General features: G+C 38.3%; 1 protein-coding gene across 3 annotated transcripts in view; it reads left to right on the forward strand.

Moving 5' to 3' along the window:
* Phkb (phosphorylase kinase regulatory subunit beta) overlaps window positions 1–18,904 on the forward strand; it is a 206,236-nt gene that overhangs the window by 103,775 nt on the left and 83,557 nt on the right. For all 3 annotated transcript variants that reach the window (XM_059264496.1, XM_059264498.1, XM_059264497.1), the window contains 5 exons: window positions 4,268–4,363; window positions 5,404–5,601; window positions 11,007–11,064; window positions 12,070–12,147; window positions 14,393–14,551. In XM_059264496.1, the coding sequence (XP_059120479.1) occupies window positions 4,268–4,363; window positions 5,404–5,601; window positions 11,007–11,064; window positions 12,070–12,147; window positions 14,393–14,551 (589 nt within the window). The remainder of the gene's footprint in view (window positions 1–4,267; window positions 4,364–5,403; window positions 5,602–11,006; window positions 11,065–12,069; window positions 12,148–14,392; window positions 14,552–18,904) is intronic.

The raw sequence follows: 18,904 nt of genomic DNA on the forward strand, positions 1-18,904 counted from the left end.
TGAGTCTTAGCTATAAATGTTCTGCCAATATTGTTTCTTAGTGTGCTTTTTAATCTTGTGTGCACATTAGAAGCATTACAGGAATTCAAAAGGCAGTTATGACACCCTGGCTTCCTCCTGACCTGCTGTAAAGAAGGCTGTAGTTTTAATGCTCAGGTATTCTAAATTGCAGGCAAGAACATAGCTATTTTTAAATAACTGTGTGCTAAATGTTACTAAATGAGCTATTCATTTATTATTTCAGGTAGAAATAGAAGCAAATTAGGTCTTTTTCCTTTAGCCACACAAGTAGTAATGGGAATAGATACAGAAAAAGGACAGTCATAAAAGCCTATTCAGATGAGACCCAACCTAAAACCAACCAGCCAGCCAGTTGACATACCAAAGTGTACATGAAAAAGTAAAACATGAAACAAACTATCAGATCAACTAGTATTTCAACTAGTCTCAGAAGTGTTTGTTCTGGTCATGAGGCTTAAGGGGAGAGGAGAGCCCTTCCATACTACTACAGCTCATGTCCTCATGTAGCTGGAAGCTTTCCTGTGTCCTGCCCAGTCCTGCAGCCACTCAGACCCAAATAAACACACAGAGGCTTATATCAATTACAAATTGCATGGCCATGGCCTATGACTCAGTTTTCTTGCTATCTAGCTCTTGTAACTAAACTCAGCCCATTTCTATTAATCTATATGTCGCCACGTATTCCATAACTTTACCTGTGTGCCATTATGTGCTGCTTCCTCGACTTTGGGATGGCATCTCTCTGCCTCTCCTTTCTCTTCTTCCTATCTTTCCTGGATTTTCCTGCCTGGCTCCATGCTGCCCTACCATAGGCCAATGCAGCTTTATATCAACCAATCAGAGTAACACACCTTCACAGCATACAAAAAGACATCCCATAGCATCCTCATATGATGGTCAAGTTCAGTCGTCTTGTGCATTAATTGGAGGAAGCAATGACAGATACTAACTTGGACAGAGAGACTGAGCTGTTAGTTGTAAAGAGGCTCTGGGTACAGTCAGCATACTATGCAGAGTTGTGGTTTTAGGAAGTAGAGGATAAAAATCAACCAGGAGACTGGAGAGATGGCTCAGTGGTTAAGAGCTCTATCAGAGGTCCTGTGTAGTTGGAGTTTTCCTGTGTCCACCTGGCTCCTGCAGCCACTCAGACCCAAGTAAACACAGAGAGACTTATATTACTTATAAACTGTATGGCCATGGTAGGTTTCTTGCTAGCTAGTTCTTATATCTTAAATTAAACCATTTTTATTAATCTATAAGTTGCCATGTGGCTTGTGGCTTACTGGTACTTTACATCTTGCTTCTCCTGGTGGTGGCTGGCAGCATCTCCTGACTCGGCCTTCCACTTCTCAGAATTCTCCTCTCTGTTTATCCTGCCTATACTATACTTCCTGCCTGGCTACTGGCCAATCAGCATTTTATTTATTAATTAATCAGAGCAACACATCCACAGTATATAGAGTGATATCCACTGCAGTCCTGGATTCTATTCCCAGCACCCAAATGGCAGCTCACAACCATCTATAACTCCAGTCCTAGGGGATTTGACAACCCATCTGGTTTCTGTGGGTACCTGGCACACATGCGAAGCACAAACGTACTTGCAAGCAAAACACTTATACACATAAAATAAATATCAAATAGCCAAAGTTAAGAGTTTCTCTCAAATAATTCCTGTAACACATCTTTTCCTGTTCTTGCCTTTATTTGTGGGAGGCAAGAGACTGACAGATGCACTGAGGTCAGACTGTAATTGGTGATGACAGATTGCTCATGTTCTGCCGTGTTCAAAACAGGAGACATCTGCATTCCTTTGAAATCTGCAGGTGATAATTCCCCAGTGACTTTAAAGACTTGCTTCTAAATGGGAAATAGCTGTCTATGCCCTTGTGTGGTTTGGAGTTTTGTTTTTTGTATTTTCCCCTCCTAGAAATCCGAGCCATGATGCCTTTAGTGTGGTATATATTTTTATACAAATGGTAGGGTTTTCTGGTAGTCTATCTCAGTGTTAGCAGGTGGTGACCCTATCAGATTATATTCCCATAGACATATATCTTAAAGGCTGGCAGATGAAAATTGGGATTTCAACAAATACTTGATGAATTTAAGTAACTAATGTACTTATTTGTGGCCAGAAAATAGTAGTTTACTATTTATTTTATCACATAATAGAGAGATTTACCAAATCTGCCTTTTTAGTTTCAAATTATTCTTTTCTAGATTATATATTTTAAAGGTCTAATTTCAGACAGATGTTATTGGCCTACAGACACATTATATCTCCAGTTGTTTTGTGTATTCACAGGCCCCTAACTCACTCATATTCTTCTAAGTGTCTGCTTGCTGCTGCTTCTGCCAAAATTCAGGCCCTGGCTTAGGACCTCACTTCTCCTGCTGACCCGGGAACTTAGTGCTACTTTTCCATCTAAGCCAGCTGTGAGGTTCTCATGTGAAGTTCTCACCATGTGCCTCAAATCTGGATCAGTTGTGTGTTCTGGAGCAGTATTCAAATTCATTCTTGTTTATGTCTCATTGAATATGTTGTACTCTTACAGCAGCTACTCCAGGATGCTTTCTGAAGCCAGTAGAAATGTAGGGAGCCCAGAACTCTGTTCTGCTGCAGAATAGCTATTGAGAGAGCCTCACTCATCCATTATCAAATCACTTGCCAGAATTAAAGACTTGTTGAAGATGGTGTTCTGAATGAAGAATCATTCTGTTTTGCAAAATAATGTTCACAGAGAATACGAATTAACAGGAAGCATATGTAACTAGTTAGTCTGACACTTGGATCTCCTGTCTGGTCCTCCTAGGCTTGAAATTTCAGTCAGGTGATTGAGTCCAGGTATTAGAGTTTCAAGGTGTGTGAGTCTTTGATGTTTGGTAGAATTGGGGTGAAATTTAGAATGTGATTTTAAAACTACATAAAATAAGATGCCTGTTTTTTTTTTCATTTATTTATTTATTTTGATTTTTTGAGACAGGGTTTTTCCATGTAGTTTTGGTACCTGTCCTGGATCTCACTCTGTAGACCAGGCTGGCCTTGAACTCACAGAGATCCACCTGGCTCTGCCTCCCGAGTGCTGGGATTAAAGGCATGTGCCACCACCGCCCAGCTTCCCCATTTATTTTTTTAAGGGTTTTTTTTTTTTTTTGTAATGGAAGCAGTTTTTCTAGTTCTCTATTATTATGTGTTTTAAAATATTTAGCTTCCCATTAAAGTTATGTTCATTTACACTGTACTGTTAAATATGAAATGTACTATTGTCTAAATGGCAAAAATTTTCTTAAAGTTGTTGCAGACCAATTGACATTTTTATTATATATGTCTTTTTATTCAAATTTCTTGTTCTTTCTTCAAAGGTTTTTTTTTTGTTTTTTGTTTTTTTTTTTTTTTTAGTGTAGGGAAGGTTATATAACCTAATGCTTCATTGAATGGGTTCCTGTGGCAGACTGGATTTTATCTCTTTGCCTGGTTGAGCTAGGATTTGTCATCTTCAACTGGAGGGATAGCCCTAGATACATGTAGCCTTTTCATGAAGCCAGCAGTGAGAGGTATGAGAGGAGCTGCTAGTGTTGATACTTAAGATTTTCTTACTGTCTCTTTGCACCTTCACATATTGTTATATACGTAATTCTATATTGTTAGCTAAACTTGTTTAGTTTGATCATCAAATCAAAATTATTTAGGTGTTCACAACACAGATTTATAAATCAAAATTATTTGATTTATCTCATATCATACTAGCTAAACTATTTCTTCATTAAAATGAATGTAATTTATTAGACAATTTATAAAATCAAAACACGATTTATAAGAGGAAACTATTAAAATATCTAATGATATATGATTGTTTCAGAAAATATTGAAAACATGAAAAAAGAAAATAAAGGGCTAGAGAGATGGCTCAGGAGCACTGGGTGCTCTTCCAGAGGACTCAAGTCCAGTTCCCAGCAGCCACATAGAGGCTGACAACTGTCTGTAACTTAACTCTGGGCCCAGTGGCTCTGATGCCCTCTTCTGGCCTTCATGGGCACCAGGCATGCATGTGGAGCACAAACATGAATGCAGGCAAAGAAAGCATCCTTTATACATACAATAACTAAATTAATGAAAATTAAGGTCTTTAATAATTCCTTATGCAATTGCATTCAGTGATAGAAAGTTCTTGAATTGCCTTTTCTCACAGAAAGAATACCACATGGTTTACAATTCTTTGAAATGTGTTTCTTTTTCAATTTCCAGGGCTGTTCTTGGTCAGTTATATTTGTGGATCTCGACGCTCACAATCGCAACAGGCAGACATTGTGCTCACTGTTACCCAGAGAATCACGCTCTCATGTGAGATGATGTACAGTGAACTAAAATGAATTCTCGTTTACAGTTTTTATTCTGTGTTATCTACCTCTCAAAAAAGCATAGTACAGTTCTTGCTGGATGAGGAGATGTGATGCAGATGTATCTACTTTCTCTAGCCTCTGAGGCTAGTCAGGAAGTAAACAGTGTTAGGCAAAGCTGCCCAGTCCTTTGAGTCTTCTGTTAGACCACAGAAAAATAGACATTATCTTTCTATTTTTAACAAAGGATTCATTGTTTTTATAATGGGAGATAAAAAAAATTTATTTCAGCATGGCACAGTTGCAGACCATGTTTGACTCCTTGTCTGATGAACTTCTGTATACTTCTTGTACCTGACTGTACATTTTCCCAGGCATTCTTTATGGTTTTCTCCTTCAAAAACTACCCTAAATAGAATAGTTAACTATTTTATATGAGTAATGCCAGATTATAATGAAAACAAAACCAATAAAGAAGCATTATCTGTTTATTTAATGATGTTCTGTCCATTTATTCTACCATTTAAATAGTCTTTGACGGCATTTTGATACATTTCCATGTATTTTTAGTGAGCATAACTTTTTGCTTTAAGAAATTAGAATAGTATTTTTTATGAGTTATTTTTCATTCAATAAACAAATTTCTATAATATAAATCTAATTGCTTCTGCCATATAAATTCTAATGGGTACTAATTTACTTAGTTATTTGTTGGTCCTTCTGTTTATTTTCTACTTTTCATAGTTATGGGCAAATTGCTGTGTTAACTTAATTATGGTAATAAGTATTAATTTTTTTACATTCTGTTTAGTTACAATTTTTAAGTTGCAGCCTAATACTGAAATTGGAAAATTCTTTCTGTTGATGAATAAAGTGTTATCTCTTCTATCAGGTTTACAGAAACATGTTGTAGAAACGTCTGTCTGTCTTAAGCTCATTGTCACTTGATAAGCTTTTTGACTTAACTTTGACATGATTCATCTTGGACTGTGTTGGTCATGTCACTGCAGACACTTAACAGTCTCTTTATCTTAATGTCCCTAGAATACAGACGCAGCCCTGCTCCCATGCATCAGTTACCCTGCATTTGCCTTGGATGATGAAGTTCTGTTCAGCCAGACACTTGATAAAGTGATCAGAAAATTAAAAGGAAAATATGGATTTAAGCGTTTCTTGAGAGATGGATATAGAACATCATTGGAAGATCCCAACAGACGCTATTACAAACCGGCTGAAATTAAGGTACCACCAGCACATGCAAGTGTTCGAAAGCATGGATCCAAGAGAGTGACTATTGATTTGAGATCCTGCTCCATCTGGCTGTGTTGAACATTATTTATTTCTAAAAATAATACCACCTATACCATGAATTTTTTCTGGGATTGAGTGCTTTTATATATTAATGCTTAGAATTGTGCTTGATACATAGTAACTGATCAAATAGTATTAACTCTTTTTACCATATGGGTCACATGGATTCATTGATTAAATAATATTTTTAGCATTTTCAGTCTTTTGCCTATTTCTCTTACATGGTTTTGTTTCTCTCTGTGATCTGCTTTTATGTTATCAAGCAAATGATTTCATTAAAGCTAATACTCTGAGCCAGGCATTGTGGTTCATGTGTTTAATGCCAGCACTTAGGGGGCAGGGGCAGGGGCAGGGGCAGGGGCAGGGGCAGGATCTCTGTGAGTTTTAAGTCAATCTGGTCTACATAGTGAGTTCCAGGCTAGCTAGGGCTACACGGAGAGACCCTGTCACAAAACAAAACAAAATACCTAGTACTCCTCCACCTGCTGGATACAGCTAAAGAAAGCCACAGACTGTGAGTAGGGGCCATCCCAAATCCAGTAGACCCATGTTGACTCAGTCCTTGTAACTACTTTCGCTTCTTGCCAGTTCTGCTCTGTGATCTTATAGGAACTTCCCTTGGGGTTGGAGATTTAGCTCAGTGGTAGGGCAGGCCCTGGGTTCGGTGCTCAGCTCTGGAAAAAAAAAAAATACAAAATTAAAAAACAAACAAGCCTTGGACACAAGCTCTCAATTCTTTGCCTTATTCCTGCAGGTAATCCTTTGTTTCTGTGTGGCATCCTTCCCTTCATCAACACTTACCCTCTGTGTCTTACCTCATGGAAGATGTTGTCTCTCTTTCTCGAGGTATTCCATATGGAGAAATACACAGACACACACACACACACACACACACACACACACACACACACACACACATTTCTTTGTGCATGTACTTTCTATTTTTTTTTTAACTCCTTTTCTTAAGAATCCCACTGAGCATTTTCTTACCTGTTGGGATATATGACTCTGTTCCTCATCTTTCCCACTTCTACCTTCCCCCCATTCTGCTTCTCTCAACTTACTTTTTCCTTTGGCATAAACATATTAATGCCCGTTACTAGAGATATGAGCAAACTCCTCTCTCAATGTTAATTCTTGTCTGTCTCCTGCCTTCTATCTGTAGCCATGATCTTGAAAAGCATGGTTTGTATTATGTGTATAGACCTAGTATATTAGTTACTTTTCTGGCTTACAGAACTAGAGACAGAAAGAATTTATGTGATGAAAGAGTAATTCTGACTCATAGTCCAGGGAAAACAGTCCACCAAGGCAGGGAAGGCATGTCTTTATGGGTGGCAAACAGCTCTGGTAGTATGAGCTATGTGTACTTCCTGGATAGTCAAGCTGGAAGCAGAATCTATCTGAATTATGACTCTCAGAACCTATCCCTAGTGCCTTGCTCTGTTGGCTGCCAGCCCAAACTTACCTCAAAAAGTTCTGGAAAGCTGCCAGAACAGCAGCACTAACTGGGGACTCCTTGATTGCCTCCTAGCTCTTGGCTGATTCCAGGCAGTTTCAGTGGCTGGGTCAGAGAGATTATTGTTTCTCTCACTTATTTTGCTGAATCTCTTGGTGTCTGTATATTTTAACTGTATTCTCTCTTTTGTAGTATTGTGATTGCTGTGGCCACATTTCCACCTCCATCCCTACCTACTTTCTCTGTCAGTCTCCATCATCTTCTACCTCTGTCTTCCATTTAACCATTTCATTGCCGGGCGTTGGTGGCGCACGCCTTTAATCCCAGCACTCGGGAGGCAGAGCCAGGCAGATCTCTGTGAGTTTGAGGCCAGCCTGGGCTACCAAGTGAGTTCCAGGAAAAGGTGCAAAGCTACACAGAGAAACCCTGTCTCGAAAAACAAAAACAAAAACAAAAAACAAAAAACCATTTCATTGTGCTTTTCTTCCTACCAAGCTCTCACAGCTATTGTTGGTAATAATGTACTCTATCCCCGACTGATAGTGTGTCTTAAAGTGTCCTCCCTACATGTGGACTTGCTGTTTAGACATACCTCTTCACTTAGATGTCCTACAGTTAGCTCCTGTTCCTCTGCCTAGCCCCATATCTGAGTCACTCTAAGCATCTCCTTATCACTTAAACACATTTTTTAAATTAAACATTTTACTGAGTGATGTATCTGTGTGTTTGTGTGTGTGTATGCACACACACATGCATGTGCCCATATGTATAAGAATGCTACAGTGAGCATATGGAGATCAGAGGAATAGCTTCCTGGGAGTTAGTTCTCTTCTTCCGCCATGTGGATCCTGGAGATGGAACTAAGGTCCTTGGGCTTGACAGCAGATGTCAATCTTTCCCATTAAACCATCTTACCAGCCCCAAACCACTTAACCAATTTTATCATTCACAAAATGTGACTGAGTTATCCTCTTTAGAAATCCTAATTTTTCTCCCTTTTTCTGTATTACTCTGTGGCTTAAACCAGTAGTTCATAACTCTGAACAATTTTGTCACCAAACTAGACACTGGACAGGAACTGTAGATTTTTTTATTATCTCTTGAGTTGGCATCAGATTATTGGAGGCTATGAATTATAGTTGCCTGGGGGACCAGCCTCCAACAGCACAGGGCTCAAAGGGAATCCACAGAGTCGGCTTGTACTATGACTTTTTTTACCTGAGGGGGTTAAGGGGAAAGAAACTCACATTCTCTCTTGATGATTTTCTTCATTATTGTTCTGTATTCTTCTCTGTTCTATATTCTCTTTTTTTAATCTTTATCTAGAAATGTTCCTTCTATCTCTCTTGATATTTTCCTTCTCTCTTAATGTTTTCCTCCTAATTCTCTCATTCTTGATGTTTTCCTTCCAACTAATTTTAACTCTATCTTTATTCTTTCCCTTACAGCTTATATATCTCAGCAAAATCTTTCAGGCAATATAAATATTACAATGTGATTACATTTTTTTCAAGTGAATGATTACAATGAATACAAGTAAAAAACAGTATGTTTTCCATATCCCTTACATGATTAAACATTTTACATAGTACAAGTGAAAAACAAATTATCCCAAGAGCCCACATACATTCATACCCAAGCAACTTGTTGTAGATTAACAGAGTGTAAGTAAACAAGGTATTCTTTTTTTGGCAGGCTGTATTCTGTGGTTACAAAGAAAGGGTCAATCACTTTATTAGATATCTCAAAAGGTAATCTTATAAGAAATCTTAAAGGAATCATAAACTTAAACTTTTATACATGAAAAACAATCAGTCAACTCTACTTAAAATCTCTAGGGTGCATACCCACTCATCAATAGTTTTTTGTTTGTTTGTTTGTTTATATCAGGAGATTGAGGGCAGAAATGGATACAAGGAATTAATCATCACCTTTGGTCCTCAACCAATCCTACCAAGAAAGGCACATCAGCTAATGATAATTGGGCTGCTCTGTTCTTGTTTCCTGACCTTAAAGAGTTCTTCATTCAACTATGTGCCTTTCCAAATCTTTAGATTACCTTCTAGGGTTTTCCACCTCAAATCTATTTATCAAAAACATCTAAGTTATTTTCAAAGCTTTGTTTCAGGTATGACGTACTGTGAAACTCATGAGCACATCTCCCAACATTAAGGTTAAAATAATTTAAGCTAGCTGGGCTACTGGGACTCAATTATTTTTCTTTTTTTTTTTTTTTTTTTTTTTTTTTTTTGGTTTTTCGAGACAGGGTTTCTCTGTGTAGCTTTGCGCCTTTCCTGGAACTCACTTGGTAGCCCAGGCTGGCCTCCAACTCACAGAGATCCGCCTGGCTCTGCCTCCCGAGTGCTGGGATTAAAGGTCAATTATTTTTCTTAATCATTAACCTAAAATGTAATCTATGCAGCTCCTCAGTAGAAACTCATGTGTTTTAGCTGTATGACACTTCGTTGTTTTATTTTTAATCATCAAAACTCTATTTAAATTAACATTATTATTATCAGTTAGACAGTACAGCTTAGGAAGAAATCGTCTTCATAATAATCCACAAGTAAAAATGCCCAGTCTACTGGGATGTTTCCATGAGTTAAACATACTACATCACAGGCAGTGGGGATCTCCCCACACCCATTCACACACTATGCCAGATACCAGAGGAAGATGGCAGCGGCAAACATGTAAAGGCACAGCAGGAGCAAAAGACAGTCTGGAGTCTGTGGTCATGGGGCCTTTTCTATCTGAGATTCACCCTCAGGGATTTGCTCCTGGTGGGGTGACACCTGAACTTCAATTGCCACCCGCTGCTCCTCTGACATGGCCACCAGCAGGAAAAGATACAGAATATCCCATGTTGCACATGAGTTATTTGTCCAAAATGTCCGTGGTACTAACTTCGAGACAAGCAGGGCTGGGTGTCATCTTTTCTCTTTAATTATATTTATGACTTTGAGTTGATTTTCTTGTTTCCTGTTCCACAAGTCGTAAGTACTGCCAGCTGCCCAGCATGGAAACAAGTGTAAGAAAGACTTTAGACAGTTCTCAGTGTTCACCACTGGTTCCACTACCTCCAAGTCAGCCTGTCTTTGAGCAGTGTGAGTCCTGATTTGGCTTCCTACCCATCTACTGGGCTTCCACTTTTACTGCTTACACCTGTATATTCTTCAATTAGTGAATTGTGATAGTTTCTTTAACATGTTTTGTCTCCCCTTAAGTCTGTAGTTTCTACTGTTTGCTCTGTGCATCACGTTTTAGCTGATTTCTTGCCATACAACCCTTCTCTGATGCTCAAGACAGACTCAGATGTTTCTTAATCTATGCTGCTAATGTCCTGTGTATGGACAGTGTATACTGAGCTGTAGTTATTTATTTATTCATTTGCCAGCCTCCCTACTGTGCTGTGAGCCTCTGAGGGCACAGTGTCTAACTATTGTCTCCAGGCCTCTGTCTAGTTCAACTGTTTTCAACCTGTGGGTCAACCCCTTGGAGGTTTCACATCAGATATCCCACATATCAGATGTTTACATTACAGTTAATAACAGTAGCAAAATTACAGTTATGAAATAGTAATGAAATAATTTTATGGCTGGGGTCACCTCAGCATGAGGAACTGTATAAAGGGTCGCAGCATTAGGAAGGTTGAAAATCACTGTCTAGTTAGTGCTGGGTGTTAGTGAGTACTTAATACATATTTATTTCATGACTGATATTTAATGAGCTTTTGAATAAAAGTTCTGAAAAATTTTTAAAGAACAATTGATCTCAACCTGAATTTATTACTATAGATAAGTCCCTTACATATAACCTAAAATGTAGTAGTTCTAGTTTATTAATGAAAATCTTAATGTTTGATTTTCTCTTTTAGCTGTTTGATGGCATTGAATGTGAATTTCCCATATTTTTCCTTTACATGATGATTGATGGTACGTGAACTTTTTCCTGAAATTTAAGATGTAGAACAAGTGGCTTAAATAGCTGAGGGTTGGGCAGATGACCTAGCTAGTAAAGTGCTTGCCATGAAGGCCTGAGTCTGATCTCCGACACCTGCCTGAAAAGCACGTGGCTGTAATTTCAGCTCCCGGAGACCGACATAGGTGGATCTTTGAAGCTGTTGGCCAGCCAGATTAACCAAATGGGTGAGCTACAGGTTCAGTTCAGGTACCCATCTCATAGAATTGGAGAGGGACTATGGAAGACTTCCAGTATCAGTCTCTGACATGCTCACCGTACTCATGTACTCATAATCATGGGCCTGAAAACACATACATAAGCCACACTCAAACACACAGAGTTAAAATAATAAAAATCTTAAAAGCCTAGCTGAAATGAGTGATTCCTTTCATGTATCAGTAGATTAGACTTAAGTGATGGTAGCAACTGCATTTTTATGTTGTTCTGCTTTCTAAGTGAATTCAAATCTTTGAAGAATTTTTAAACATCTGTGTGTGTGTGTGTGTGTGTGTGTGTATACATGAATTCTTGTACAGGTGCATGCATGCCATAGCACAAGATTAGAAGTCAGCAGACAACCTTAGATTTCAGTCCCCTCTTCCACATGCTTAAAGAATTTTTAAAACCGCTTTGAAGTCTTCAATATTGACGCCAGTATCTTGTTCATAATTATAAAGGAAAGCTTATCATAGAAGTCATGAATACTATGATCATGATATTGAACATCTATAACATTTATGTTTAAGCATAGTGAAATTTCAGTTAATTCAATATTTAATTCTAAATACTAACATGACTTTCTGAAATCAATTTCTATAAAAATGTCATATCTATTTACATTTCTCTTCAGTTTTATGTTTTCATTTATATAAAATTTGGCACAATAATTTTAAAAGGGCTTAGAAGTTTCTATAAGGCAAATTCTTTATATGGTTATTGAGCACAGCTAGTATTGGATTTTTTTATTTTCTTTTTAGGTGTTTTTAGAGGCAACGTCCAACAAGTCAAGGAATATCAGGACCTTTTGACTCCTTTGCTTCATCAGACCACAGAAGGTAGAGTTCTTTTATCAAGAATTCTTTCTACCAGCATTTCCTGTTCATGTAAAATGTGTGCATCATTCCTTTATAAAACACAATTATCTATATTATATTGAAAAATAAATGAGACCTCAACTGAACTTAGAAAACTCTCTATGAATTTAGTTTAACAAATATGTTTTACAAAGCAGTTCATTAGGCATGACAGGGATGGACATGAATGCAGCTGTCATGGCTGATGCCGAGGTGGTTTGCACACACACAGAGTTGTATGACATTTATGGTATAGTTCCTTTACTCTGTGTAGTGTTACATGCTATAAAGCACCTAGTTTTTGTCCAAGTCCTCAAAGATTATATGGCTGCATGAGTGCTACCCTCCAGCCCTACCCTAGGAGGGCTTCCTGGAAAGACTGCTTTGGCTAAAGGCAGGAGTATGGCATAGGCATTCTGAACTCTCCTTTGGAGATGCTTCTGGGGCTTTCAGCATTATATTTTGAATGCTTGCCCTTGTACCAAGATGCCATTCTTTGAAGATGGATTCAATGTTTTAGAAATAGTCAGAATGCCAAATCTTAGGAGTAAGGACGTGTTGGTTTCCATGAAACACTAGCAGGGCCCATCAAAAAGCTTAATTGGAAAATTCCCAAGGAATTCAAGGGCAGTATTCTAGACAGCTTTGGTTTGGAAATACTAACAGAACTATAGTCTCATGAGAACAGCTTTGAAAATTTGTATGTAAGTTAAAATTTGTGGAGTTTTGATGTGCTAGTCAAAACGAATCCGTCGTCTTGTGGACATAAAGCATGAAGTGTCAGTCACAGCACTGGCCCCCATCCCTGCTGCACATAGAGTTTGTGACTAGGTGAGGGGGAGCAAGGTTCCAGGAATACCTGAATAAAATACCTCGTATTTTGTTTATGCTTTCAATGCTTATAATGTTAAAAGTTGTGAAATGTTGATGGATGATTTTTTCCTTTCCTTTTCTCTCTCTCTCTCTCTCTCTCTCTCTCTCTCTCTCTCTCTCTCTCTCTCTCTCTCTCCCTCTCCCTCTCTCTCTCTCTCTCTCTCTTTCTCTCTCTCTCTCTCTTTCTTTTTGATTTTTTGATACAAGATTTCCGTGTGTAGCTTTGACTGTCCTGGACCAGGCTGGCCTCCAACTCATAAATCACCTGCCTCTACCTCCCCAAGTGCTGGGATTAAAGACATGCACCACCACATGGCAAGCATTTTTTAAATTAAAAACAAATGCTAATTTTAAAAAAGGAGTTATGCTTTCAATATTCACTTATCTTCTTTGGAAAATAGTGCAGTAGTGAAATATTTAAAGTTTCTGCAATCAGGTCTTTTAGTATTCAGGAAGGGATCATTGGTGCATGAAAGTGGTTGTCTAACATACTCTACTTTTTGTCTTCATGTTCAGAGTGATGTGCACAGTATTCCCCATAGATCATAACCCTTTCCTCTGATTTTAGACACACTTGTCACTATCAATTGATGAAGGAGGAAGGCAGCAGAACTTCAAGGCTATTGTTTAATTTTATTACAAAAATTAAGTTTACTGTAGATTGCTGTTACAAAATATCATCTGCTGTACCTACAAGGATCATATATAATATCCTTTAAATAATAATTTTGTTTTCTGAAAGGTATATCTTTAAAAGATATGTTTTAATAAAAGGTTGGTTTTTCTTTTCCTCAGTAACACTGAATGGTAGAAGACAGGCTTAATATTTAAATAGGGGTTTGCTTGCAGTAACCAATGGCTCAGAAATATAATTAACTAAAGATTAAATAGTATCTCATACAATGCTTCTATAGACTGATTTTATTTAAAATAACTTCTCTTATGGCTCTGAATATCTGTATACTATATATATATGTATATATGTATATATACATATATTTACTGAGATATGTATGCATGTGAATATACATATATGCACACATATATGTATACATATATATATTGACTTAAAAGTGTTTGCTGTTAAAGGAGATACATATACATCACTGTCTATTGGATTAGTTCTAAAGTTAAGAGATTTTTTTTTCCCATGTATTTCTCTAGCAGTATCTGAAAGGACCAGTGTCACCCTTCCTGTAGCTAACTGCATCAGCTCCTGAGCAGCCCACCACTGTCCATGCTGTTCTATCCCCACAGGTTCTTCAGAGGGAACTCTGAGGAGAACACTGTTTTGTTGTATTTTAACATGTTTGCTTCTAAATTAAACTAAATTTTATTTTATTTTACTCTGTAGGATATCCTGTTGTACCAAAGTACTATTATGTGCCGGCTGACTTTGTAGAATATGAAAAGAGAAACCCTGGTAGTCAGAAACGGTTTCCTAGTAACTGTGGCCGTGATGGGAAATTGTTTCTTTGGGGACAAGCTCTTTATATCATCGCGAAACTCCTAGGTAAGTGGAGAAGATTGGGAGGCTATTTTCTTTCCCTGTTATCAGGTTGTTAGCAATAAATAGATCTCGGTGATGTTCTTCCTTTGGGTGGAATTGGATTTGGGTGGATTTCACCCTGTTCTTTGGGGAGTCTCTAGACTGTAAAGGTAACAGTGGTGTCCAGCAGTTCCTGAAAGGAAAGTGCAGTGGGTGAGGGTGTACTGTGACTGTGCCTGGCTGTGTCTGCTCCCTACTGGGGGCTTCTGGCAGAAGATGTGGAAACTTAGGAGAGCATTTCTGACTTACTCTAACTAACATGTTTGAGCATTGCTTTTGTAAACTACTTGGTCATCTTTGAAAGTTGTCTTTTCTCTAGTAAATATATGTTGGTAATTTTCATTCCTACCTAGTGGCTTAATGAGACTATATGTAATTATTTGAAAAATTATTTTTTTAGCTATTTCTACAACTGAATCAGAGTAGCCATGAGCAAATTTGACAGAGACAAAAGACTATGCATCTTTCAATCCTATACTTCTGTAAAATTTCTAGTATTACTAGCATTCTTATCAAAAAGACTGTCATTTTAGAGTCAGAATCCATGTATGACAGATTATGAAACAAGCTGACTAAAAACCAAAAACAGTACTTCTCACTGTATGATATACTATTGCTGTCATTGTTTGAGAGTATATATATCAATATTTGTTTGTACTGGAAGAATGATCATCTTTGGCTTGTTTTCATCTTCAGTGAGGAGAGATTTCAGAGGCCAGATTCCCAGGGTTCCGTTTGAGCTTTTCATGTATGTTACACAAAAGCAAATAAAACCAGGCAGAGAACTGAAGCTGATGCTCTTTTCAGTTCGCGTCTTTTCTGTGTCTGTTTTCTCAGTCTGGGTGAACATTTAACCCTAATTAAGAGCATGTAGGAAAGTTTTCTCTCTTTAAAGAGGGAAAGGGTTTTGTTTTGTCTCAGCAAATATTATTTATACAGGTGTTGCTTTTGGGTTCATAGAAAAGACACAAAGACTATTACTAGCTAGAATGCTTATGCTCATCTCATTCCTGCGAATAGAAAGGTTTTTGAGACTCAAAGCTAAACGAAACACATTTTTAGCCGAGGGGCAGTTAGCCGAGGTATACTTGAAGAATGTAAAGGACGTGATAAAATTTTTTTCTGTGATTCTGGGTCTGAAAACTGACTCCTAGACCTGGGACTTGCAGTTGTAAACCTTTTTCTTTCTGATGTTTGGTAAATCTCCAGCCTGGAGTTGCTGCAGTTGGAAAGAGTGATAGCCTGGGGAAGCCCCTGGGGAAAGCTGAGGAATGAGGAAGCAGAATCGGCTGCACTCTCCACGGGCAAACTGACCTTTAAAATCAGGTTGTTAGAACACTTTCCCTCAGCAGAAAGCACTGGCCTGTTCTCCCTGCAAACCAAAGTGTCAGATATGTGCAGGTCTTCAATGTAGGCCGCATTTTCTTGTGAACTAGAATGTACAAGTTATGCTCCATGGCAGATATGAGCAAGAATGCTTCCAAACTGTCTGAAAAAGAAGGCTCTCTTTCCCTATGAAAGTTCTGAAAGGCATTAGAGAGCATGCAGGGGGCATATTTCATGAAATCATGTGCTGATTTCCATCTGGGAAAAGAAAAATCCGTGCTGTACCCCACCACGCTTGCCTAGCTGCATCCTCTGGTCACGTGTGCTGGTTCAGGTCAGCGTTTAGGAGACTGGGTTATTTAGCTGCTGCTCTGAATTCTTGAGCATCTCATAACCCATCAAACTTCCATGGATGATCATTAAGATTCTGGACACAGTATTTACTAACTAAGTTGTATTTATTCATTAAAGGAACCTTAGTTTGATATCCTCAAAATGAAAACAAAAAGACAGTTAACTAGAGTTACTATTTTTACATGAGAATCATATAAAAGTGAATGCAAAGTGAATCTTTATAAATACTCTGACTTTCACTAATTCAGGTCAGTTTTTATCCTACTGAAATCTAGTGAGGATGCTATGCTATGTGTATGCCTTAGTGAATTTTATACAACAAAACTGTGTGCCTTTTATTCTAGCGATCAAGAAAGATATGTATCCTGTTTTTGCAATGCGCACTGTTTTCAGAAAATGATTCATTTTTTAAAATCTATCCTTTTTCTTAGAAAATCAACTTCTAGAAAGTCAGGGTTTCTATTTAATAAGTAAATTATAAACGTTTATTTTAAATCATATGATATATTTTAAGACCTATTTGACTTGTCTTGAACCCATCATCTGTAATGCTTTCAACTCTTGTTTAGCTTGAAAACTTCAAGACCAATCACAAGATTGGTCTATAGAACGTAGAGTACCTTTTTGGTGTTTTCACAAAAATAAATAACCTTAAAACTGTGATCTTTGGGCTAAAATATTTTTGTGGGAGTACAGAAGGTAGCTCTGGTCAAACTCTTTTTAAGTATTAGCTAATGACATAGTGGGTTTCTGTACAGCTTTTTCATACCTCCTTAGTTTTAGTTAAACCTTCCCCTGATATTTTTAATTTTTATTTATTCTTTGACAATTTCATACAATATATAATATACTTTGATCACATTCACTCCCATTACCTTCTAGTCTTCCTTCCCACACTATCTAGAGCTCTTCTTCCCAGCAAATCCACCTACTTTCATGGCTTCATTCTCTATGATCCAATGCATTTAATCAGGGTAATTGGCATGAGCATGGGCAGAGGCTCATTTACTGATGCACAGGCAACTTAGCAGTATTGATATCATCACTGAAGAAAAATGACTCCCCCTCCCCTATGACCATTAATTGCCAGTAGCCTAGAACTGGCTATATAGACCAGGCTGGCTTGGAGCTCAAAGATCCTGCCTCTGTCTCGAGTGCTGGGTTAAAGGTTTGTGCTACCATGTCCAGCTCCAAATTGATTTTTAATCTAAGTTTAGTAGCATGGGATCATGTCCAGTTATCTTCACAAACAGGAGAAAGTCTTCAGGACTCAATCCCACAGTTGCAGCATTAGTCATTGTACACACTTTCATGTCTACCCTCCAGGAAAGCTGAATCCAAAATAAATTTAATATCACCATCATCACAGAAGATTCGCCAAAGGTGTGACACAGCCTTAACCAACTTTTGGTATTTCATCAGCAAACTACGGATTTCCACCCCTAATACCTGCTTGCCAAATCATCTATATTAACTTTTCTCTCATGAGGAACTGTCATCACTCAATAGCTTTTCCTTTTGTCTTTAAAAAATAAGTTCTTACTATGTGCTCCTTTCACATGTTGACTCTGTGATATCATTTCTTCAACTGTAAACACCTTGGGGTGCCTCATGACCTCAGTGCAAACGGCCTGGGGGCTGAGATTCTTTCTGTTCTAATGCTGCTCGAAGTTTCGTGTCCACAATTCCTACACCACATGGGCTGCCTGAAGGATGCCCCAGTCATGGGCTCTTGACCAGGTTTACACCACTAAGTGTGAATTCTGTCTTATATTCAGATACTTCGGGCCTCAGATTAAGCCTGCCAGCCATTTGTTACCCATTGTAGTCATGACACTATTGTACTAAATGCATCTTGCCTGGCAGGTTGGTAGTATAAAACACAGGTGGCATTGGGTAAACCTGATGGTGACTTTTGGCCTCCGTTGGCCTGGTATAGCACCTTTCAGTACTGCCAATGCTTGTCAGAAGTTAGGGCATTTTCAGGTCAGTTCCAACTTGTTTTCTCTGTTAACTTTGGTTAACAGTGGTGTCTTTAGTAGTAGAGTACAAATTTCCCGTTCTAGTGGGTACCAACAGCAATGCCAGTGGCCTGTGGGAGCCTCAGGGACTGTACTGACCAACAACTCACAAAATGGTATCCCTCTGGCACTGGGAATTTTGTTTAATAACCTATGGCTTCTGGGAACAGGATTACCCACCCATGCAGATTACCCATCCATGAAAAGGTTTCCTTATTTTTATTTGTTAGTTTGGTGTGGCTTGGATGTCACGTTGTAGCTTTGGCTTGCTTGGAACTTGCTATGTAGATCAGGCTGACCTCAAACTCACAGAGAACTGCCTGCCTCTGCCTCTCGGGTGCCATTGTTAAAGGTGTGGGCCACCACACCCAGCCTCAATTTTTTTAAAATTTTTTTTATACAGCTCATGAAGTAGATAGGTTTCCAAAAAGCTTTTCCATATCTTCTTAGTTTGGATTAAGCCTTCCTCTTACCCCCATCTTGGCTTAAACCTTTCGCCCTCTGTATTTCTTCCCTACATTCTGATCATATATGTTCTATCGCTTACCCTCCTAAAGGTCTCTTCCCCTTCATCCTCTCTTGGGCCTTTCTGACTTCATGGCCTCTATAGACACTC

This window comes from Peromyscus eremicus, chromosome 5 (genome assembly GCF_949786415.1).
Source record: "Peromyscus eremicus chromosome 5, PerEre_H2_v1, whole genome shotgun sequence".
Classification (NCBI taxonomy): Eukaryota; Metazoa; Chordata; class Mammalia; order Rodentia; family Cricetidae; genus Peromyscus; species Peromyscus eremicus.